Consider the following 24,778-nt stretch of genomic DNA (forward strand, 5'->3'; position numbering starts at 1 on the left):
CCAACCTGCAGTGGTGCTGTGTGAGTGACAGGTGGAGAGATGCTTGGCTTCTGCCAGGATGACCCTGACCCTGTCCTTGAGAGAGAGAGAGATGGAGAGAGAGAGAGAAAGATGTAGAGTGAGACAGTCAGATGTATCCATAGAAGAAAACTACATTTAGCCACCAGTTTCACCACTAAGTCTGGGATATTTGATACAGCAGCTGACAGACCAGCAGGCATGCCCAATAACCTGCTACCAGGCCCTTCATTTCCTCACAGGTACATCATGAATGTACTGGGTAGAGCTCAGTGATAAAGCATTCGACTGCAGATCCAAATGTTGCAAGTTCAAATCCCCCTACACTGTACATAGCTTTGGATAAAAGCGTCAGCTAACTGAATACATTTCCATTTATTTACCACACTACAGGTAAATGGGTTCAACACTTAGACAGGAAGTGGGTGGGGAGGAAAGGGTTATATTTAGATCTAAGGAGAGGAAATAGAGGAGACAGGGAAAAGGAAAGGGAAGCTCCCTTTGGGGGTAAGAATGGAGGTGTGTGATAGAGAGAGGGAGAGGAGAAATGGAGAGGTGGAGGAGGGGGATTCACCTTGTAGGGGAACAGAGCTGTCCTGGCACACTCATGGCTGACTCAGCTACATCACAATTAAGCCTGGACTTGCATTGCCTTGTACTGGACCATGCTTTGTGTTCGTGTGTGTGTTTGTGTGTATGTGTGTGTGTCTGACAGCCAGGCTTGCTTTTATGTAAATTGTAGGCTCGCTCATAAACTCATGTGTTCAACTAGCGCCATCTAACGGACATTTATCATAGTTGCTATTGTAGTTGTAAAAAAACTAGTTGGCCGTTAGGGGGAGCAATATATTCGGGCGATTCAGAATTCGTTGAAGGTTTCTTCACACCAAAGAGAGGGAAAGTGAAAAGTGTAAACAGTACCGAAGTTATAGCTGTTTAATCTATAGTGTCGCAGTCAGGATGACTGCCGAAACACGTTTGTCGTTACTGGACACATGGATACAAGAAAATAACGCCATAGTAAAAAAGTGGGAGGTGAGTTAGTTTGTTAACTTATCTTGTTAGCTGTTTGTGCACGCTAGTAGGGTTGGGTTTGGGTGATGAGAAATGTGCATGTTTACGATGATCAAGGAATCATCCCAAGCTAAGAGTTTAGTTTGAGAACGTGCTCGCTGTACAGTAAACTTGCTAGCTAAATTACCCACGCACATATTTTCATTCATTTTCAGCAGCGTGACAGTGTTATTCAAGACAACATCCAGACTTTATTGAAACGATGTCATCTGGAAAGTCACAAGCTACTTCGGAAAATCCAAGGTCTTCCGCCAGCACATGCAATCTAACTATCGAACCTCATCGTTCAGCGTTGAACTGTCTCACCACTACATCTCTTCCCTTCTCTTCACTTCCCACTCCTGCAGGTATCCCTGCAGTCACAGACCATGTCCAGTTGGAGCTGACAGTTGTGTATAACTGCTGTGTTCTCCTTAACCCTTGTGCTGCCTTCGTGTCACATGACCCAAAGGTTCATAATGAACCATCATTGTGTTTACCCAATTTTACCCAATACAAAAACAAATAAAAATAATTTTCTTTTAACCTTTGCAATGTGGGGGGTCTGAGACAGCCCAACGGTTAAAAGAAAATGCTTCACTTTGTTTTTGTATGCGGTAAAGTCACAATGACGGTGGGTCACAATGACTGATGGGTCAGAATGACCCGAAGATAACACAAGGGTTAAGTTGCTCTGCTTCAGCTGGGCGCTCTGGCTGGCCACCTGCCAACTGGCAATCATACAAGACATGCAGGTGTGTGTGTGTAATGTTGAGTGTGTGTGTAATGTTGAGTGTGTGTGCGTGTATGTCTGTTTGCTTCTGTAGACTGTTCTGGGAGTACATAACCTACCTGAAATGATTCCTCTCAATTAAGACAAACCCTATTTCCATTGCCTGCAATATAACTTTTATTCAACAGTGTAAATATCCAGAACTTGCATACATAGAATATAACACGTTTGATCTATCTCTTCTTAAATATATATATGTCATATATTATTTAGTCACACAATCTATTGTTTTCTTTTGACATTGTTTACCTCTACACACTCCTCCTCACTCACAAGGAGTTGGTTGAAATGCACTTGTTATGAGAACGATTTAGAGGCACATTCAGGGAAGAGTTTTAACAGCTTTCTGCATTCACTAGTCAAACATTAGAAGCGTCATGTCAAGGTACATCAAGTATCCAAGGTTTACTTGCTAAGACTCACTATTGCTTATGCACAGGATTGTCACCCTGCTTGGTTTTGGCCCACCTGCCCTTGAGATGATATGCTCCCACCCACCCCTGATTGGCCCTCAACCCTGAGTCCAAACGCATCATCTCCGACTCACTCCTTGGCCTTCTCCTCCTTGCTCTCCTTGGCCTCTGTGCTGGAACACTTCTCGATCGTCTCCATATTCCCTGTGTCCTTGCAGTCGGCTGCTTTGGGGGATGGCTTCTTCTCCTCCTTCTTGGCCTCTGGTTTCTTCTCCTCTTTCTTGCTCTCCGCCTTCTCGGGCGTGGCCGCTTTAGGGGCGGGCTTCACCTCGGTCGGGGGCTCGTCTGTTTTCGGAGGAGCAGATTTCTCCTCTTCTTTCTTGGATTTGGCCGGGGACTTGGGGCTGGGCTTGTCCTCTTCAGGCTTGGCCGGTTTGTCGCTCTCCTCTGGCTTCTTCTCCTTCTTCGCGTCTTGTTTGTCAGCCTTGTCCTCGACCTTGCTCTTAGGGTCCTGCTTCTCTTTCTCCCCCTCTTTCACTTGCTCTTTCTTCTCCTCCTTTGGGGGGTCTTTGGTGATGGGTGACTCGGGCTCGGGGGTCTTGGGCTCCGGGGACTTGGGTTTGGGGGTCTTTTGCTCTGGAGTTTTGGGGACAGGGGACTTGGGCTCGGGGGTCTTGGGCTGGGGGGATTTTGTAGCGGGGGACTTGGGCTCCGGAGTTTTGGCGGCGGGGGACTTGGGCTCGGGGGTCTTTTGCTCCGGAGTTTTGGCGACGGGAGACTTGGGCTCGGGGGACTTGGGCTCTGGAGTTTTGGAGACGGGGGACTTGGGTTCGGGGGTCTTTTGCTCCGGAGTTTTGGCAATGGGGGACTTGGGCTCGGGGGTCTTGGGCTGGGGGGATTTTGTAGCGGGGGACTTGGGCTCTGGAGTTTTGGCAACAGGCGACTCGGGCTCGGGGGTCTTGTGCTCCGGAGTTTTGGCGACGGGGGACTTGGGCTCTGGGGTCTTGGGCTCTGGAGTTTTGGTGATGGGGGACTTGGGCTCTGGAGTTTTGGTGACGGGGGACTTGGGCTCTGGGGTCTTGGGCTGCGGAGATTTGGACTCGGGCGATTTGGCAGCAGGGGACTTGGATTCTGGGGATTTTGACTTGTCGTCCGCTGGTGATTTGACTGCTGGAGACTTGGCAGGCGATTTTGGCATAGGTGATTTGGATGTAGGTGACTTGGATTTAGGGGACTTGGATTCTGGGGATTTGACTGCTGGAGACTTGGGGGGTGACTTGGATGGAGGTGAGGCCACCTTCTCAGGCGACTTTGACTTGTCGTCCTCTTCCTTCCCCTCGTCACCTCCCTCTTCCTCCTCTTCAGCTCCCTCAACCTGCTCCTCCTTGGTCTCGTCACCTCCTTCCTCACCCTCTTTTTCCTGTCCTTCTGCTCGGGGCTCGGGGGTCCTGAGTTCGGGGGATTTTGTAGCGGGGGACTTGGGCTCCGGGGACTTGAGCTCCAGCGTCTTGGGCTGGGGAGATTTTTCAATGGGGGACTTGGGCTCCGGGCTCTTGGGCTCTGGAGTTTTGGCGACGGGGGACTTGGGCTCCGGGCTCTTGGGTTCTGGAGTTTTGGCGACGGGGGACTTTGGCTCGGGGGTCTTGGGCTCTGGAGTTTTGGCGACGGGGGACTTGGGCTCGGGGGTCTTGGGCTCTGGAGTTTTGGCGACGGGGGACTTGGGCTCGGGGGTCTTGGGCTCTGGAGTTTTGGCGATGGGGGACTTGGGCTCGGGGGTCTTGGGCTCTGGAGTTTTGGCGACGGGGGACTTGGGCTCGGGGGTCTTGGGCTCTGGAGTTTTGGCGACGGGGGACTTGGGCTCGGGGGTCTTGGGCTCTGGAGTTTTGGCGACGGGGGACTTGGGCTCGGGGGTCTTGGGCTCTGGAGTTTTGGCGATGGGGGACTTGGGCTCGGGGGTCTTGGGCTCGGGGGATTTGGACTCGGGCGATTTGGCAGCGGGGGACTTGGCTTCTGGGGATTTTGACTTGTCGTGCGCTGGTGATTTGACTGCTGGAGACTTGGCAGGCGATTTTGGCATAGGTGATTTGGATGGAGGTGACTTGGATTTAGGGGACTTGGATTCTGGGGATTTGACTGCTGGAGACTTGGGGGGTGACTTGGATGGAGGTGAGGCTGCCTTCTCAGGCGACTTTGACTTGTCGTCCTCTTCCTTCCCCTCGTCACCTCCCTCTTCCTCCTCTTCAGCTCCCTCGACCTGCTCCTCCTTGGTCTCGTCACCTCCTTCCTCACCCTCTACTTCGTCTCCTGCTTCTTTGTGCTCGTCACCCTCTTCATCACCTCTTTCCTCCTTTTCTCCCTCCTTCTCTCCCTCGTCCGCTCCTGCCTCTCCCTCGTCATCCCCCTCTTCTGCGTCCTCCGTCACCTGAGTCTTGTCGGTCTGCTCCTCCAGGATCACCGTGTCGGACATCTGTTCTCCCTTAAGCGTCAGGTAGGAGTACGGCCTCATCACCGAAACAAAACGAGTTTCCTCGCCTTCCAGCAGCTTCCTGTGGAAGGCAACCACAAGAAGTAGACGTGTCAACGTGAAACAGCACGGCATCAATCTCATATCAAACATGGTATTCTTTATGCATTTTGTTTGTCGTCAATATCGCTTCCTCCCTCGCTTCCCCACTCCAGGGATCGAACAGAGGAGGGTTTTTAACCAGCTATGTATAAGAGCCCGACCGATAAAGGATTTTTAAGGCCGATACCGATACAAAAATGTGGTGATTTAAAAATCAGATATTCCGATATATAGGCTGACATATATTACAAAAAAAAAAAAAAAAAAAATCCAGAAACGCGTAACAAAACATAAACAGATTTCCCTAACACTCTGCTCGACTCTGGCTGGATCAGCTGGTTGTAGGATTTGTGGTGTTCTAAACACAAGTGTTGCCAACAGGGACGTTGTAGAGTGCCCTCTGGTGGACAAACTGTGCAACGCCAACACTCATAACATGGTTGAAGGGTGTTTCGTATTTATTTATTTTAAATGTTTTACTGTTCATTTATCGGCCATTATGAGCTTTGATCTTGTTTGTTTGTATTGTGAAGGCATAATAATAAGTAAAAAATCAGCCATTATAAATGCTGATACCGATAGTTTGGAAAATGCCTAATATCGGCCGATCATATCGGCCCGCCGATAAATCGGTCGAGCTCTACTATTTATTACTGGAACAGAGCACAGAGCGATGCCTAGATCCTGGTTGGAGCTGACGGCGCCCGAGACCAACCTGTAGGCAGAGATCTCGATGTCCAGAGCCATCTTCACGTTGAGCAGCTCCTGGTACTCCCTCAGCTGGCTGGCCATCTCCCACTTGGTGCTCTTCAACTCATTGCTCAGCTGGTGGATAGTCTCCTGGAAGATCAACAAAGGCAAAACACACACACCATAGACAATTAAAGAAATGCAGCTTTTAAAATATTGACCGTGAGAGGGGGGGGGGCAGTGAATTAGGAGACCGAGCGTAGAGCAAAAACGAGGGTAGGGAATGAGTGTTGGACCCGTTTTGCTTTGATTAACGACAATAAACTGCAGTGTCACTGTAACCACCGTAGGGTGGGTGCGCATCAGGGGTGGGGTGTGTGTGTTCATGCCTGCATGGAGTTGAGATCTCCGTTGTGTCTGTCCTCAGTGTCCATGCGCTGCCTCTCCAGAGACTCCTTGGTTCCTCGCAGGGTCTCCAGCTCGATGTTGCGGCTCTGCAGCTGGCGCCGGTACTCAGAGATTTCCTCCTGGGCGCCGCGGATCGCCTCGGTGTTGTCGTGCGCCGCCTCCGACAGACGCTGCATACGCACTGAGGGAGGAACGGAGAGCACGGGGGTCAAAGTTCAGAAGAGACAGAGGTTAGAGGTCGCCAGATACATAGTTTGAAGAGAGAGGACGTAGGTACTGGGCGGGTCTGTCACAACCCCACGATGGGGACCCAGTCCAAACCTAACCCTCTGATGCAGCAAGGAGTCACTGGGTCCAATTTCATACTATTGCCTTTCAATCTCAGGTTAACATCCAAGTTTTGGAATCTTTTGGCGACACCCAGGTCTTGGGTTCGGTTCTCGCTTGGGGCCTGTGGGTGCTGGGTGCTAACCTCCCCTGAGCACAGGGTAACGGTGGACCCCAAGTCCACACAACCACCAGCAGAGGTGACCCTGTCCAGTCAGCCTGTCTGTCAGCATTCTGACTCAGCTAGCTAGCTTCCTTTCCTCTACTCTATATTTAAGTATAGACTATAACTAAGTCAACTCTGTACTAAGTATAGAGTATGTATACTGTCATTGGAATTAAAGTATAGTTTAAATAGAAATGCTATTGATGGTTTGTTAGGCTCACACAAGAGTCCTCATCACAACATGGAGAGTAAGAAAACGAGTTTAAAAAAAGCTGTCTCAAACATGACAGGCAGGCTGTGAGCTAGCATACTCCCTCCGCTTGACTGTCCTCACTCGCCTCAGTGTGTCTGAGGGCTACACTGGAGCTGTCCCGAACATAGGGTCATGCTCACAGGCAGACAGGCTGGAACGGTTCCATTGATTTGACAAGCAGGAAGGTTTGAGAACCTGATTTCAAAGTAGTGTGTTCAAATGTAACAAACGCAGAACTATGCTAACATTAAAGATTTCTCAAACATCTGTCTCGTGTAGGCTTCTTGTAAGGAAAACATCTTTAAAAGCATATGCTTGACACAATGCAAACCCGGAGATGCCAATATAGGTTCAGCACCATGGACAGAGACCCGTTAGTTTAAATGCAGCAACTATGGGTAAAGGGGTTTTTCTGCAAGTGGTAATAAAGGTATGGAAAGTAAGAGTTCTCACCTTTGAACCATTCTTCAGCTTGTGTTGCGCTCTTTGTTGCGTGTCCATCCAGCTGTGCGCGAATCTCCCTCAGTGCGCTCGTGACATCTGCTTTGAGAGTGTCTCGAACCTCGAATCTCATCTGGGCGCCTTGAATTTGCGCAAGAAGTTCTGCAACCTCCTCGTCGTGGTTCTTCTTCAGGAAGGCGGACTCTTCTTGTAGTGCGCAAAGCTTCTTGTCCAGCTCGAGCCAGGCATGACCGCACTCATCCACATACTTGTTCATGGCCCGCGTAGCGGCCACCATCTCCTCGCGGGTGCGTGCCTCGTCCTCCAGTTTAGCCTGCATGTTCTGGATGTCCTCCTCCAGATGCTCGTGCTCCAGGACCGCACGAGCTTTCTCACCGGTCAGCTGCTGCACCAGACCCCTCAGGTCACCCAGCTCGCGATCGTAATGCTCTCCAACAGACGCGCGTCCAGCCTGGTTCTGCCTCAGCTCTGCCGCTTCTGCCTCCAGGTTCTTGTTGTGCATCTCGAGGTTTCGCACCTTGTCAATGTAGCCCGCGAACCGGTCGTTTAGAGTCTGAAGAACCTCCTTCTCGTTCCTTCTCGACATGTCCCCGGTAAAGACATCCACGCTGTCTGTAGAGGACGGCTGGCTGCTGACTGTACGTCGGCGCTGAGATTGGAAGCCGGAAGAGGAGAGGGAGGCTGGTCGAGCCTTGCGGTATGACGCCGGGCCATAGTAGTGGTGGTCCACCGTAAAACTCATCTTGCTGGTCCGGAGGAGGAACAGTGAATGCGGCAGGAGGGGAGATGTTGAGCTTTTATAGGAGGGAGAGGAAAAACTCATTACTCAGCACTGAAACACGCTTTCCTTAAAGAGACAGCAGTTTCAGCCTCACGTCACTGGGTCTCAACGCCAGTCACCACAGACGAGCACAGGTAGCATGGAACAGACTGGGCTGATGTGCTTACTCTGCGAATGCTGTGAATTTCTCATTTTTGGAGCGGCCAACCACTTTCCAGGCAATGGTGTTCGAGTATTTAAAAAATATATATGTTACCTACTGCAGCTTTAACAGGAGTGACACATGCGAGTGGCTGGAGAAAGGCCATGTCTCAGTCTCAACCTCTCTTAACCTGAGATGGGCTGACATATTTAACAGTAAATATCATGAGAGCTTGTGTGGTGTATGTGAGTGTGAGGGGGGTGGGGGGTGGGGGGGGCAGAGGGAGAAATAGAAATATGTTCTGCTGATTCACTGCTGCAGTGTGAGTTTGCTTATGCTCAGTTACACCTTGGACACACACTTGGCCCTCTGACAGAACCGAAGCACACACACACACACACTTGGCGTTCACTCCTGGCCCATTGACGGAGGCTCATGAGCAGGCCCACCACAATCCGTCGGACACCACCCACCAGTACACCGAGTTAAGAGATGTGATTGGGCCAGCCCAGTGTCGGTATGGAAAATGAAGCAATGGGCCACTGTCCCTGCTTTATGGGCCGGTCGTTGGCCAATTTTAAGTTTATTAAAAAAAAAAAAAACTTTTTATATAAAGATTTATATATATATATAAAATATATCGGCCCCAAGTGCGTCGACCCACCGGGCGTTTTCCCGGTATGCCAGATTACCAGTCCAGGCCTGCTCATTAGACACACACACACTGTCTTATCAGTCAGCCATCATGCACACAACCTCTCAGCAGAGGGTATATCCCTGCTGTGAGGAGGCAGTTTCTGTCCCAACAGCACCTATTGATTACCACCTCCTCAATCACTTACTTAACACACACTCACACAACACACACTGACACAAACACACACACTCCTGGACACGGCAGTCGATTGGAGGGCATGCAGGTTCACACTGCAGATCTGGAAGGAGGAGCCCAGTGGAGCAGAGAGGAGATGACTGGGCAGGGGTGGAGAAAAACGTACTGCATGCATCCCTGCTTCCTTATATCAGGAATAGTGAGGTAACATATCCACTTCTTGACAAAAGGTCCTGTTCACTGTTACAAAATGTTAGTTGAAAGGCTGGGTGTAGCTCAGTGGTGGAGTGTTTGACTGCAGGGCAAGAGGTTGCAGGTTCAATACCCCCTCTGTATGTTGTGTCGGATAAAAGTGTCTGCTAAACACATCGTTATTAGAAGGATTAAGAGCAAGGATTGGGTGGTCCTAGAGTTGAGACCTCACACCAACTTGCTACCGACTCACCCCATTCTCGTACATCCCACCAATCATTTTGCTGCCTTACTTTCTGACTCGCACGCCTCCCTACGACCTCTTCCCCTGTCAGCGTCACTGAGGTGAACCACCCTCACGTCTGTGTCACCTGACATTCATGAAGGATGATGATGTTATCGCGATGCTGTCACACACATAGTGGTATAGGCATCTAAGAAAGCCCAATGCATTATTCACACTTCTGCGATTGGCTGGGAAACAAATCTGCAGTGGTGCTGTGTGAGTGACAAGTGGAGAGATGTTGGCTTCTGCCAGGATGACCCTCACTGTCCTTGAGAGAAAGATGGAGAGAGAGAAGGAGTCCGCTGTATCCGTGGAATAAAACTGCATTTATCCACCAGTTTCACCACTAAGTCTGGGATATTTTATACAGCAGCTGACAGACCAGCAGGCATGCCCAATAACCTGCTACCAGGCCCTTCATTTCCTCACAGGTACATCATGAATGTACTGGGTAGAGCTCAGTGATAAAGCATTCGACTGCAGATCCAAATGTTGCAAGTTCAAATCCCCCTACGCTGTACGTCGCTTTGAATAAAAGCGTCAGCCAACTGAATACATTTCCATTTATTTACCATACTACAGGTAAATGGGTTCAACACTTAGACAGGAAGTGGGTGGGGGAGGAAAGGGTTATATTTAGATCTAAGGAGAGGAAAGAGAGGAGACAGGGAAAAGGAAAGGGAAGCTCCCTTTGGGGGTAAGAATGGAGGTGTGTGATAGAGAGAGGGAGAGGAGAAATGGAGAGGTGGAGGAGGGGGATTCACCTTGTAGGGGAACAGAGCTGTCCTGGCACACTCATGGCTGACTCAGCTACATCACAATTATGCCTGGACTGGCATTGCCTTGTACTGGACCATGCTGTGTGTTCGTGTGTGTGTTTGTGTGTATGTGTGTGTTTGTGACAGCCAGGCTTGCTTTTAGGTAAATTGTAGGCTTGCTCATAAACTCATGTGTTCAACAAGCGCCATCTAACGGAAATTTATCATAGTTGCTATCGTAGTTGTAAAAAACGAGTTGGCCGTTAGGGGCAATATATTCGTGTGATTCAGAATTTGTTGAAGGTTTCTTGACAGCAGAGAGAGGGAAAGTGAAAAATGTAAACAGTACCGAAGTTATAGCTGGCTTTTTCACTTGTAGTGGGCTGTTTAATCTAGTGTCGCAAAGTCTGGATGACTGCCGAAACACGTTTGTCGTTACAAGACACATAAATGACGGATAAATAAAAATAATAAAAAAACATCATAGTAAAAAAGTGGGAGGTGAGTTAGTTTAACTTAACTTAGCTGTTTGTTTAAGCTAGTTAACTGGTAGGGTTAGGGTTTGGGTGATGAGCAATGTGCATGCTGCAGTCAGTGCATGTATGCAGTCAGTGAACTCTGAAATGAATTTGAGGATTGTATGTCACATGACCAAAAACCTATTGAAGTTTGAAGATTTATTTTGAATAAAAATAGATTTTTAATAACCTGAGATGAAAATGAACAAAATAAAGGCTGTGCAGCATGAATGCATACATCTCCAACAGTTTAACATTATTTTGATGCTCCTAGTTCATGATGTTGAAAAGCTATTGACATTTGTAATTTGTTGATGGGCCCCAAACATACGCGTTGTTTAGGCAGCCAAAAGCATTGGCTAAGCGGACGGTCGTAGCGGTGCTAAACCCCGGATAAAATAACACAATACGGGGCGTCCCAATATCTGTTGAATATCGAACTTCAAACCAACTTTACCACGGTCATCTTTGTTGTTGCTTTCCCAAATGATTCACGAGTTAGTGTTATTAACCTCAATTCAACAGGAAAACTAACGTTGCAACTCCGTTAGCCCTGCACTTAATGTCTCTAATTATTCGTAGTCATTAATAGATAATTGCTTATTCCTCCGGTGTGGTCTGCTGTCCGTGCTGACGATTGCTTCCTTGAGTTGGAGGCTTCTATGGTCAGTTTGTGCCTTGTGTTCAAATGAAAGCAACTTCGGTCAGCGGTGTGGGGAGGGTGGAGTCATCTAGTGCTGCATTCACTTGCAGTGGGATATTAGAAATTTGCTCTTGCAAATGTCGGATGAGCCACAACTTATCTTTGTTTTCAAAGCGGCAAACTGGGGATGTAGCTGGGGTGGCAAGGCTATTTTTAGGGTGGCAGTTGTCACCCCAGTAGATTCGCCCCTGCCACTAGATCTCTTCACTTCCCACTCCTGCAGGTATCGCTGCAGTCGCAGACCATGTCCAGTTGGAACTGACAGTTGTGTATAAATGCTGTGTGTTCTCCTTAAGTTGCTCTGCTTCAGCTGGGCGCTCTGGCTGGCCACCTGCCAACTGGCAATCATATAAGACATGCAGGTGTGTGTGTAATGTTGAGTGTGTGTGTAATGTTGTGTGTTTAATTTTGAGTGTGTGTGTGTGTGCGTGCGTATGTCTGTTTGCTTCTGTAGACTGTTCTGGGAGTACATAACCTACCTGAAATGATTCCTCTAAATTAAGACAAACCCTATTTCCATTGCTTGCAATATCACTTTTATTCAACAGTGTAAATATCCAGAACTTACATACATAGAATATAACACGTTTGAGCTATCTCTTCATAAATATAAAGTGCATATATAATAAATTGTCACACAATCTTTTTTTTTGTTGACATTGTGTACCTCTACACACTCCTCACTCTCAAGGAGTTGGTTGAAATGCACTTGTTATGAAAACGATATACAGGCAGTCGTCACATTCAAGGAAGCGTTTTAACAGCTTTCTGCATTCACTAGTCAAACATTAGAAGCGTCATGTCAAGGTACATCAAGTATCCAAGGTTTATTTGCTAAGGATCACAATTGCTTACGCACATGATTGTCACCCTGCTTAGCTTTGGCTCGCCTGCTCTTGAGATGAAAGGCTGCTGATATGCTCCCCAACCCCACCCACCCCTGATTGGCCCTCAACCCCGAGTCCAAACGCATCATCTTGGACTCACTCCTTGGCCTTCTCCTCCTTGCTCTCCTTGGCCTCTGTGCTGGAAGACTTCTCGATCGTCTCTGTATTCTCTGCGTCCTTGCTGTCGGCTGCTTTGGGGGATGGCTTCTTCTCCTCCTTCTTGGCCTCGGGTTTCTTCTCCTCTTTCTTGCTCTCCACCTTCTCAGGCGTGGCCGCTTTAGGGGCGGGCTTCACCTCGGTCGGGGGCTCGTCTGTTTTCGGAGGAGCAGATTTCTCCTCTTCTTTCTTGGCCGGGGACTTGGGGCTGGGCTTGTCCTCTTCAGGCTTGGCCGGTTTGTGGCTCTCCTCTGGCTTCTTCTCCTTCGCGTCTGGTTTGTCGGCCTTGTCCTCGGACTTGCTCTTAGGGTCCTGCTTCTCTTTCTCCCCCTCCTTCACTTGCTCTTTCTTCTCCTCCTTTGGGGGGTCTTTGGTGACGGGGGACTTGGGCTCTGGGGTCTTGGGCTGGGGGATCTTGGGCTGGGGGGATTTTGTAGCAGGGGACTTGGGCTCGGGGGTCTTGGGCTCTGGAGTTTTGGCGACGGGGGACTTGGGCTCTGGAGTTTTGGCGACGGGGGACTTGGGCTCGGGGGTCTTGGGCTCTGGAGTTTTGGCGACGGGAGATTTGGGCTCCGGGGTCTTGGGCTGGGGAGATTTGGCGACAGGGGACTTGGGCTGGGGGGTCTTGGGCTCTGGAGTTTTGGCGACGGGGGACTTGGGCTCTGGAGTTTTGGCTCCGGGGGACTTGGGCTCCGGGGTCTTGGGTTCTGGAGTTTTGGCGATGGGGGACTTGGGCTCGGGGGTCTTGGGCTGGGGGGATTTGGTGGCGGGGGACTTGAGCTCGGGGGTCTTGGGCTCTGGAGTTTTGGCGATGGGGGATTTGGGCTCCGGGGTCTTGGATTCTGGAGTTTTGGCGACGGGGGACTTGGCCTCGGGGGTCTTGGGCTGGGGAGATTTGGCGATGGGGGACTTGGTCTCGGGGGTCTTGGATTCTGGAGTTTTGGCGACAGGGGACTTGGGCTCCGGGGTCTTGGGTTCTGGAGTTTTGGCAACGGGGGACTTGGGTTCTGGAGTTTTGGCGACGGGGGACTTGGCCTCGGGGGTCTTGGATTCTGGAGTTTTGGCGACGGGGGACTTGGGTTCTGGAGTTTTGGCGACGGGGGACTTGGGCTCGGGGGTCTTGGGCTCTGGAGTTTTGGCGACGGGGGACTTGGCCTCGGGGGTCTTGGATTCTGGAGTTTTGGCGATGGGTGACTTGGGCTCGGGGGTCTTGGGCTGGGGAGATTTGGTGGCGGGGGACTTGAGCTCGGGGGTCTTTGGCTCTGGAGTTTTGGCGACAGGAGATTTGGGCTCCGGGGTCTTGGATTCTGGAGTTTTGGCGACGGGGGACTTGGCCTCGGGGGTCTTGGATTCTGGAGTTTTGGCGACCGGGGACTTGGGCTCGGGGGTCTTGGGCTCTGGAGTTTTGGCAACGGGGGATTTGGGCTCCAGGGTCTTGGCTTCTGGAGTTTTGGCGACCGGGGACTTGGTCTCGGGGGTCTTGGATTCCGGAGTTTTGGTGACGGGGGACTTGAGCTCGGGGGTCTTGGACTCTGGAGTTTTGGCGATGGGGGACTTGGGCTCGGGGGTCTTGGGCTCAGGAGTTTTGGCGACGGGGGACTTGGTCTCGGGGGTCTTGGGCTCAGGAGTTTTGGCGACGGGGGACTTGAGCTCGGGGGTCTTTGGCTCTGGAGTTTTGGACTCGGGCGATTTGACAGCGGGGGACTTGGATTCTGGGGATTTTGACCTCTCGTCCACTGGTGATTTGACTGCTGGAGACTTGGCAGGCGATTTTGGCATAGGTGATTTGGATGTAGGTGACTTGGATTCTGGGGATTGGACTGCTGGAGACTTGGGGGGTGACTTGGATGGAGGTGAGGCCGCCTCCTCAGGCGACTTTGACTTGTCGTCCTCTTCCTTCCCCTCGTCACCGCCCTCTTCCTCCTCTTCAGCTCCCTCGGCCTGCTCCTCCTTGGTCTCGTCACCTCCTTCCTCAACCTCTCCTTCTGCTTTGGTCTCGTCGCCCTCTTCATCACCTCTTTCCTCCTTTTCTCCCTCCTTCTCTTCCTCGTCCTCTCCTGCCTCTTCCTCGTCATCCCCCTCTTCTGTGTCCTCCGTCAACTGAGTCTCGTCAGTCTGCTCCTCCAGGATAACCGTGTTGGACATCTCTTCTCCTTTCAGCGTCAGGTAGGAGTACGGCCCAATCCCCGAAACTAAACGAGTTTCCTCGCCTTCCAGCAGCTTCCTGTGGAAGGCAAACACAGGAAGTAGACGTGTCAACGTGAAACAGCACGGTATCAATCTCATATCAAACATGAAATTCTTCCCCACTCTAGGGATCGATCAGAGGAGTGTGTTTAACCAGCTATGTATCACTGGAACTTAGCGCAGAGCGATGCCTAGATCCTGGTTGGAGCTGACCGCGCCCGAGACCAACCTGTAGGCAGCGATCTCGATGTCCAGAGCCATCTTCACGTTGAGCAGCTCCTGGTACCCCCTCAGCTGGCTGGCCATCTCCCACTTGGTGCTCTTCAACTCATTGCTCAGCTGGTGGATAGTCTCCTGGAAGATCAACAAAGGCAAAACACACACCACAGAAAATGAAGGAGATGCAGCTTTTAAAATATTGACCGTGAGGGGGGGGAGGGAGGAGTGAATTAGGACACCCAGCGTAGAACAAAAACAAGAGTAGGGAATGAGTGTTGGACCCGTTTTGCAGGACAATAAACTGCCGTGTCACTGTAGTCACCCTAGGGGGCGATACATTGTAAAACGTTAACATGCGTGGCGTGTGGTGTGTGTTCATGCCTGCATGGAGTTGAGATCTCCGTTGTGTCTGTCCTCGGTGTCCATGCGCTGCCTCTCCAGAGACTCCTTGGTTCCTTGCAGGGTCTCCAGCTCGATGGTGCGGCTCTGAAGCTGGCGCCGGTACTCGGAGATCTCCTCCTGGGCGCCGCGGATCGCCTCGTTGTTGTCGTGCGCCGCCTCCGACAGACGCTGCATGCGCACTGAGGGAGGCACGGAGAGCACGGGGGTCAAAGGCATGAAGAGACAGAGGTTAGAGGTCGCCAGATACATAGTTTGAAGAGAGAGGAGGTACTGGGCGGGTCTGTCACACCCCCGCGATCGGGACCCAGTCCAAACCTAACCCTCTGATGCAACAAGGAGTCACTGGGTCCAATTTCATACTATTGCCTTTCAATCTGAGGTTAACATCCAAAAGCATAAGTTTTTGCATCTTTTGGCAACACCAAGGTCCTGAGTTCGATTCTCACTCTGTGAGTGCTGGGTGCTAACCTCTCCTGAGCACAGGGTAACGGTGGACCCCAAGCCCACACAACCACCAGCACAGGTGACCCTGTCCAGTCAGCCTGTCTGTTAGCATTCTGACTCAGCTAGCTAGCTTCTCTTCCTCAACTCTATACTTAAGTATAGACTATAACTAAGCCAACTCTATACTTACTTTCTCAAACATCTGTCTTGTGTAGGGTTATTGTAAGGAAAACGTCTTTAAAACCATATGCTTGACACATGCAAACCTAGAGATGCCAATATAGGTTCAGCACCATGGACAGAGACCCGTTGTTTAAATGCAGCAATTACGGGTAAAGGGGTCTTTCTGCAAGTGGTGTTAAAGGTATGGAAAGTAAGAGTTCTCACCTTTGAACCATTCTTCAGCTTGTGTTGAGCTCTTTGTTGCGTGTCCGTCCAGCTGCGCGCGAATCTCCCTCAGTGCGCTTGTGACGTCTGCTTTGAGAGTGTCTCGAACCTTGAAGCTCATCTGGGCACCTTGAATTTGCGCAAGAAGTTCTGCAACCTCCTCGTCGTGGTTCTTCTTCAGGAAGGCGGACTCTTCTTGTAGTACGCAAAGCTTCTTGTCCAGCTCGAGCCGGGCATGACCGCACTCATCCACATACTTGTTCATGGCCCGCGTAGCGGCCACCATCTCCTCGCGGGTGCGTGCCTCGTCCTCCAGTTTAGCCTGCATGTTCTGGATGTCCTCCTCCAGATGCTCGTGCTCCAGGACCGCACAAGCTTTCTCACCGGTCAGCTGCTGCACCAGACCCCTCAGATCACCCAGCTCGCGATCGTAATGCTCTCCAACAGACGCGCGTCCAGCCTGGTTCTGCCTCAGCTCTGCCGCTTCTGCCTCCAGGTTCTTGTTGTGCATCTCGAGGTTTCGCACCTTGTCAATGTAGCCCGCAAACCGGTCGTTTAGAGTCTGAAGAACCTCCTTCTCGTTCCTTCTCGACATGTCCCCGGTAAAGACATCCACGCTGTCTGTAGAGGACGGCTGGCTGCTGACTGTACGACGGCGCTGAGATTGGAAGCCGGAAGAGGAGAGGGAGGCTGGCCGAGCCTTGCGGTATGACGCCGGGCCATAGTAGTGGTGGTCCACCGTAAAACTCATCTTGCTGGTCCGGAGGAGGAACAGTGAATGCAGCAGGAGGGGAGATGTTGAGCTTTTATAGGAGGGAAAGGAAAAACTCACTACTCAGCACTGAAATACGCGTTCCTTAAAGAGACAGCAGTTTCAGCCTCACGTCACTGGGTCTCAACGCCAGTCACCACAGACGAGCACAGGTAGCATGGAACAGACTGGGCTTATGTGCTTACTCTGCGAATGCTGTGAATTTCTCATTTTTGGAGCGGACCAACACTTTCCAGGCAATGGTGTTCGAGCAATCCTGTTCAAGTCGGTCTATTTAAGTGAGGAAGGCTTTCCCTTCTTGGCTTATTTTGTGGAAACAACTGAGGAAGGTGCAAAGTTCATACGAGAACTGGGGACACTGTTTCACATGTTTTATTTTTTATTTTATTTTAAATATTACCTACTGCAGCTTTAACAGGAGTGACACATCCGAGAGAGGCTGGAGAAAGCCCATGTCTCAGTCTCATCCTCTCTTAACCTGAGATGGGCTGACATATTTAACAGTAAATATCATGAGAGCTTGTGTGGTGTATGTGAGTGTGAGGGGGGCAAAGGGAGAGATAGCAAGATGTTCTGCTGATTCAATGCTGCAGTGTGAGTTTGCTTATCCTCTCAGTTACACCTGGGACCCACACCTGGCCCTCTGACAGAACTGAAGCACACACACACACACACACACACACTTGGGGTTCACTCCTGGCCCATTGACGGAGGATCAAGAGCAGGGCTGGACTGGGACAAAAAATGGCCCTGGCATTTTTGCTCAGACCAGCCCACCACAATCGGTCGGACACCACCCACCGAGATGTGATTGGGCCAGCCCAGTCTCAGTATGGAAAATGAACCAATGGGCCGCTGTCCCTGCTTTATGGGCCGGTCATTGGCCAATTTTAAGTATTAAAAAAATACTTTTTAATATAAAGATTTATATATATATAAAATATTCTATCATATCGGCCCCAAGTGCGTCGACCCACCGGGCATTTGCCCGGTATGTCAGATTACCAGTCCAGGCCTGCTCATTAGACACACACACACTCTCTTATCAGTCAGCCATCATGCACACAACCTCTCAGCAGAGGGTATATTCCTGCTGTGAGGAGGCAGATTCTGTCCCAACAGCACCTATTGATTACCACCTCCTCAATCACTTACTTAACACACACACACACACTGACACAGACACGAACACAGACATACTCTGAATTACACTCACACAACACACACAGACATACACTGACACACACACAAACACACACTCCTGGACACGGCAGTCGATTGGAGGGCATGCAGGTTCACACTGCAGATCTGGAAGGAGGAGCCCAGTGGAGCAGAGAGGAGATGACTGGGCAGGGGTGGAGAAAAACATACTGCATGCATCCCTGCTTCCTTATATCAGGAATAGTGAGGTAACATATCCTATATACTGTTTTTAGTTAGAGCACTACTTAGGAGCCAGTAGAACAACATTTTGTTCATACGTGCACTCAGTCTGTACGGTTGAATGACAATAAAAACTATATCTATATCCACATCTATACTTCAAAAACAAAAGGTCCTGTTCACTGTCATAAAATGTTAGTTGAAAGGCTGGGTGCAGCTCAGTGGTGGAGTGTTTGACTGCAGGGCAAGAGGTTGCAGGTTCAATACCCCCTCTGTATGTCGAGTCGGATAAAGGTTTCTGCTAAACAAACACATTGTTATTAGAAGTATTAACAACAAGATTGGGTGGTCCTAGAGGTGAGACCTCACACCAACATGCTACCGACCCACCCCATTCTCGTACATCCCACCAATCGTTTCGCTGCTTTACTTCCTGACTCGCACGCCACTCTACAACCTCATCCCCTGTCAGCGTGACAGAGGTGAACCACCCTCAAATCTGTGTCACCTGACACTCATGAAGGATGATGATGTCACACACATAGTGGTATAGGCATCTAAGAAAGCCCAATGCATTATTCACACTCTTCAGCGATTGGCTGGGAAACCAACCTGCAGTGGTGCTGTGTGAGTGACAGGTGGAGAGATGCTTGGCCTCTGCCAGGATGACCCCGACTGTCCTTGAGAGAGAGATGGAGAGAGATGGAGAGAGAGAAAGATGGAGAGAGAGAGAAGGAGTCAGCTGTATCCATAGAATAAAACTGCATTCATCCACCAGTCACACCATTAAGTCTGGGATATTTGATACAGCAGCTGACAGACCAGCAGGCATGCCCAATAACCTGCTACCAGGCCCTTTATTTCCTCACAGGTACATCATGAATGTACTGGGTAGAGTTCAGTAATTGAGCATTCGACTGCAGATCCAAATGTTGCAAGTTCAAATCCCCCTACGCTGTACGTGGCTTTGGATAAAAGCGTCAGCTAAATTAATACATTTCCATTTATTTACCACACTACAGGTAAATGGGTTCAACACTTAGACAGGAAGTGGGTGGGGAGGAAAGGGTTATATTTAGATCTAAGGAGAGGAAAGAGAGGAGACAGGGAAAAGGAAAGGGAAGCTCCCTTTGGGGGTAAGAATGGAGGTGTGTGATAGAGAGAGGGAGAGGAGAAATGGAGAGGTGGAGGAGGGGGATTCACCTTGTAGGGGAACAGAGCTGTCCTGGCACACTCATGGCTGACTCAGCTACATCACAATTAAGCCTGAACTTGCATGCCTTGTAGCCTACTGGACCATGCTGTTTGTGTGTGTGTTTGTGTAACAGCCAGGCTTGCTTTTAGGTCAATTGTGTTCAACTAGCGCCATCTATCGGACATTTATCATAGTTGCTATCGTAGTTGTAAAAAACTAGTTGGTCGTTAGGGGGAGCAATATATTCGTGCGATTCAGAATTCGTTGAAGGTTTCTTCACACCAAAGAGAGGGAAAGTGAAAAATGTAAACAGTACCGAAGTTAAAGCAGTTTTTTTTCACTTGTAGAAAACCTATACGTGGGCTGTTTAATAGTGTCGCAAAGTCAGGATGACTGCCGAAACACGTTTGTCGTTACTTGACACATGGATACAAGAAAATAACGCCATAGTTAAAAAGTGGGAGGTGAGTTAGTTTGAGAACGTGCTCGCTGTACAGTAATTTGCTAGCTATGTTACCCACGCACATATTTTCATTCATTTTCAGCAACGTGACAGTGTTATTCAAGACAACATCCAGACTTTATTGAAACGATGTCATCTGGAAAGTCACAAGCTACTCCGGAAAATCCAAGGTCTTCCGCCAGCACATGCGATCTAACTTTGCTGTTCTCATCGTTCAGCGTTGAACTGTCTCACCACTACATCTCTTCCCTTCTCTTCCCTTCCCACTCCTGCAGGTATCCCTGCAGTCACAGACCATGTCCAGTTGGAGCTGACAGTTGTGTATAACTGCTGTGTTTTCTCCTTAAGTCAGTCACAACTCTCCGAGGCAGAGCAGGTCCTCACACAAGGCTTGAAGAGAGGTAAGGAGACAATGCCTTTGTTGTTATGTAGAGATTATCTGGCGATGACTTGGCGTATGTCAAACCCATTACTTGCATTTATTTGTTGATGACACATTTAAATGGCCTGCAACTATAGTCAAATGATTCACAACTGTCACAAATGATGCACCAAAGGCTCCATGACTCTGGGAGACCCTTTCAACCCTCTCTCTGACCCCCAGGTCTAGAGATGTTGGGTTGGGATCCTCCTCCAGGTGCTGGCCTAGCACAGTTCTGGAGTTACGTTTCAGCCAAGCCTCCGGGAGGCTCAGCTGTACACTCCTGTCTCCAGCAGCTGCTCTGCTTCAGCTGGGCACTCTGGCTGGCCACCTGCCAACTGGCAATCATACAAGACATGCAGGTGTGTGTGTGTGTGTGTAATGTTGAGTGTGTGTGCGTTCGTGTGTCTGTTTGCTTATGTCCTGGGATTACATAAACTACCTGAAATGATTCCTCTCACTTAAGACAAACCTTATTTACATTGCTTGCAATATCATCTTTATTAAACAGTGGACATATCCATAACTTACCTCACAAAGACACACCTCTGTTTGGGAAATTGGGTCAATATTTTGTTCACATGTCATAGTTGCATAGAGATTAGGCTAAGGGACATAGTGTCACACTACATCTGAAAAACCAGGGTATGAATATAAGAGTAATGTGCACAAGACTACAGTTGATATCCCTGTTAAAACATTTGTATAGTACAAATGTAGTTTATGTAAGGTTGTTTGAATGCCTCCTGTACTGTAGGAGGCGCTGATCTCTCTCTCCGAGGGTCTGGGAGATGAGGGGGTGGGTGAGAGGAGGAGTGCGGGGGCGTGGAGGGAGAAGAGCGCCCCTCCCAGACCGCAGGTGGTCCTGGACCCCAGAGAGCTGAGGGACATCCTGCAAATCTGCACAGTCATTGCTCAAGGTCTGCACCAATCACAGCTCTCGCTCAAGGTCTTCACCAATCACAGGTCTGCACCATAGGTTAGCTTGAGATGTGCCTTGATCTTGGGAGTTTTTCCTTGTCTCCTTTGAGGGTTGTACATGCTGTTCTATGGGCATCTGTGCAGCCCTCTGTGACATTGCTTATAGAAAGGGCTGTTGTAAAAAAGGACTATTCTTGTCAATACACAAAACTGCCTGAATGAATAGTGGTCTTATCCTTAAGAGAAGCTTTTTGTTTTTGAATTTTTTACTGCCTCTTTATACAGTTCATTTGATTCTGTGCATTGATGGATCATGTCATCAAATCAGGTGCTGATTGGCTGGTGGAGGGCCGGTGTTCGGAGGCCCTGTGTGTTCTCCAGACTGGACCCTCTCTACCAGCCCCCAGAGTCCAGCTGGCACACACACACTTCCTGTCAGGCCTCTGCCTCGCACGCACGGTACACACACACACACACACACACACACACACCAACTGAAAAATATCTAACACACACCTCTTACTAAGCCCCATTGCTCACAATGTTTTTTTGTTGTTGTGCTTTCGTGTCACCTTGAGGTGTCTAGAGTGTGTGTTGTCTGTGTTTCCAGGGTCGTCCCCAGAGTGCGCTCCAGTGCTTTAGGAAGGCGATGGAGGTGGACTCCAGATGTGTATCTGCTCTGCACCAAAGCATTCTGGTCTATCAGCAGCTTGGAAACACTCAGGCAGAGATACAGGGTCTTCACCTGCTGCATTCAGTAAGTAACACACATGCACACGCACCCACTTACACACTCATCCACACACACACACATTGAAGGGGAGATACACAGTGCTTGTCTTTGCTTCCAGATGCTGGTGTTGCCACCAGCAGTTGAGTCTGGAAACCCTTTGCTCCGCCCTTCTTCTCTTCCCCGCGGCCAATCCCTGAGCCTCCTGCTGTCTGTCCCCTCCCCCCTCGGCGTGCTACACAGTCTGGCGTTGAAGAACGTTCTCCATGGCAGGTAAAGGGGCCCACTAGCGGCCAATCATCAACAGTCTCACTGTCCTTCCAGTGAATAACCCTTCAGGAATTAAACAAATCAAGATGAACTATCCCTTTTGGTTGGCACCAAAATACTGATAGACCTGTGCACGTCTGATCCTTGAAGTTCTGCTGTGGTTTCTCTGCACTATTTGTACGTCACTTTGGATCAACACTGAATGAATCACGTAAACGTGGTGTGGTGTGTTTGCTGCTGGTGTTACAGGCTGTCAGAGGGAGCAGAGCTGTACTTGGACCTGCTGGCTGAACTCCAGTCTGGAGACCAACACACTGTGAGTCCATGCAAGCAGTTCCTTCACGTCACGAATGACATAAATATAGCTTAGTGGTTAGAGCATCTGACTGACAGGTCTAGAGGTCACAGGTTGAATTCCCCCTTCTGTATGTTGCTTTGGATGAAAGCGTCTGCTAAATGAACCCCCAGTCTCAGGTGGGCGTCGCCGATGCCCTGCCCCTCCCAAGGTTAGCCGAGGTGTACCTGGAGGCTGGCTCCGCCCTCCTTGCCGCCAAGCGACCCGCCGACGCCCTGGCACTGTGTGATGAGGTCATCATCACCACTCTGGACCTGCTGCCCAATAAGAGGCTGAACCTGGAGGAGGAGGAGTTGGGGGATGGGGCTGAGGCCGGGTCTGTGGCCCTGGGCCGGCTGGAGACAGTGCTCTGGGCTGGCTCTGCTCACCTCCTCCAGGCCCACTGCCAAGCCCACCTGAAGGACTGGAAACAGGCCGTGGAGCTGTACACCAGGTCAGGAGGTTTGGAGCAGTAGGGATTCTGGGATTTGCGTCAGTTTGTGTATGGAACCTGGGTGTACTAGCTTATTGAGTGTGTGTGTTTCGTTTCAGGTGCATCAACTTGGTTGTGAAGGTGTGTGTCCTCCAGAAAGGTGATTTTTGGTGGTACCTTAGAGATGACACTCTACTTTGTGTGTGTGTTGATGTAAAGACACTGCATAGACAATGCAGTGCGTGAAACAAGCCAGATATTCTCTATTTAATGTTCTACGCATTGATATCATGCTTCAGACGGGACTCCGGTGCCCCCAGGTGCCGACCCAGCGCCCGGGCGCCACAGGGGGAGCCTGCTAGCCCTCCGCAGGCTGAAGGGACTGGCTCTGGCCGGCAGGGGCATCAGCTTCACCCAGAGAGACCAGCTGAGGGAAGCTCTGAGGGACCTTCAGCTGAGCCTGCAGGCATCTGCAGGTAAAGACCTCAGTTCTGCTGTGTTCTGGACCTAGAAACGCCATTGACTCGGAAAGAAGAGGTTGTTTTGTTTAACTATTCTTGGGCGAGGGTTTATTCTTGGAAGTGAAGGGGTCCGACTTTATAACAACTGATGATCACCTTTGTAGGGTGAGGGGTTTGGTGTGTTTGGTGTGGCAGAGTTGTGGGTTCCTGTGTTCCAGGGTGCATGCAGGCGGAGCTGTGGCTGGGGGAGGTGCTGTGGAGGCTGGGGAGGAAACGGGAAGCTACAGGCAGCTGGCAGAGGGCCTGGAGCTCCAGCGGGGAACCCCCACCAGAGTAAGTTAAGCATAATCACTATCCCCCTCCCCTCACTTTTACGATCATAGTTAGATTATGTGATCTGGGAGGTAACATGTTGTGCTTAAGGACCATGTAGCAAGTGCATCTGCTAAATCCACACATTACAATCACATTCTCACTGTCAAAGGTTAGGTCGAATCCCTGTCTAATCCTGACCCCCGCACCCCTACCCCACCCCTGCCTCCTCCATCCAGGGGTCTCCCTCTCTACCTTCAGGACCCTCAGAGTGGCCCCTCCCTGGACCCTGCAGACCTGCAGCAAAGGCTGGAGGAATTCACTCCTCTCTCCGCCCTGGAGGGGTCTCATAAGGGCCAGGTGGTACCCTACCACCTACAGGACTGACCTGACAACCAGACTCTGGATCAGGGATCAAATCCACCAATGTTTGTTCGAGCTTGGCACACCGAATGGAGAATGTCGGTCTACAAAGTTTGGACCCAGAGTGAATATAGATTTATTTGGTGTCCCAAGCCCACTTAGGACTTGTTGAAAGCCAGAGCCAGCCTGGAAGAAGAGATAAGTGTGCCTGTAATCAGACTGTGTCTGTCATCACGGAGCCTTGCTATCAAGGACCCGGACAGACTGAGGACTCGTTTGGGAGGTGTTGCTAGAATGCGCTCAGTCCTGTAAATTCTCTTTGCACCCATTCAAGTCCTGTTCATTCCACACCATATCTTCTGTTGTTTTTCTGGATGTTGATGGAGATTTGTGATTTATGTACGTCCTTATTTAAATTCTTTGAAGTTTTTATTATTAGTGATTTATGTGCGTTTCTGTGATGTAACTGTGCCAAATACATATGTTTTCTTCAGAGGATTTGTAACAGTAGTAAGACACAAGTTGAACTTTGATAACTGCTGTTTCAGCACGGCTGGCGCATAAATGAATTAATATTCTTATTATAGAAGTGTGAATCAAATTAAGACGACCTAGAGCTTTCCAGTAAAAGTTAAAGGGACATTGAATCAAGACGCGGTGGACTTCTATTGGGTGAC

The 24,778-nt window shown here is 49.9% G+C and overlaps 2 protein-coding genes across 7 annotated transcripts; one reads left to right on the forward strand and one right to left on the reverse strand.

The window, feature by feature from the left end:
- Positions 1 to 920: 920 nt before the first annotated feature.
- fancg (FA complementation group G) lies at positions 921 to 24,599 on the forward strand. Of its 5 annotated transcripts, none has more exons than XM_062451410.1 (14): positions 921 to 1,053; positions 19,939 to 20,026; positions 20,205 to 20,257; positions 20,461 to 20,639; positions 21,035 to 21,197; positions 21,527 to 21,657; positions 21,809 to 21,955; positions 22,050 to 22,201; positions 22,448 to 22,514; positions 22,667 to 22,986; positions 23,085 to 23,125; positions 23,265 to 23,441; positions 23,645 to 23,759; positions 23,978 to 24,599. In XM_062451410.1, exons 2-14 carry the CDS (start codon positions 19,986 to 19,988, stop codon positions 24,123 to 24,125), a joined length of 1,734 nt encoding a protein of 577 aa, XP_062307394.1. In that variant the 5' UTR covers positions 921 to 1,053; positions 19,939 to 19,985; the 3' UTR covers positions 24,126 to 24,599. The 5 variants fall into 5 exon arrangements, with proteins under 5 accessions (XP_062307394.1, XP_062307391.1, XP_062307390.1 ...); XM_062451407.1 differs by having other exon boundaries at positions 927 to 1,053; positions 20,132 to 20,257; XM_062451406.1 differs by lacking the exon at positions 921 to 1,053 and adding an exon at positions 19,633 to 19,857 and having other exon boundaries at positions 20,132 to 20,257.
- LOC134011890 (neurofilament heavy polypeptide-like) lies at positions 2,368 to 16,813 on the reverse strand. 2 transcript variants are annotated; one of them, XM_062451402.1, is made up of 4 exons: positions 16,044 to 16,813; positions 15,192 to 15,391; positions 14,821 to 14,945; positions 2,368 to 4,823 (listed from the first exon to the last, which is right to left on the reverse strand). In XM_062451402.1, exons 1-4 carry the CDS (start codon positions 16,792 to 16,794, stop codon positions 2,408 to 2,410), a joined length of 3,492 nt encoding a protein of 1,163 aa, XP_062307386.1. In that variant the 5' UTR covers positions 16,795 to 16,813; the 3' UTR covers positions 2,368 to 2,407. The 2 variants fall into 2 exon arrangements, with proteins under 2 accessions (XP_062307386.1, XP_062307387.1); XM_062451403.1 differs by lacking the exons at positions 14,821 to 14,945; positions 15,192 to 15,391; positions 16,044 to 16,813 and adding exons at positions 5,559 to 5,683; positions 5,923 to 6,122; positions 7,141 to 7,903.
- Positions 24,600 to 24,778: the final 179 nt, after the last annotated feature.

This window comes from Osmerus eperlanus, chromosome 25 (assembly GCF_963692335.1).
Source record: "Osmerus eperlanus chromosome 25, fOsmEpe2.1, whole genome shotgun sequence".
Lineage (NCBI taxonomy): Eukaryota > Metazoa > Chordata > Actinopteri > Osmeriformes > Osmeridae > Osmerus > Osmerus eperlanus.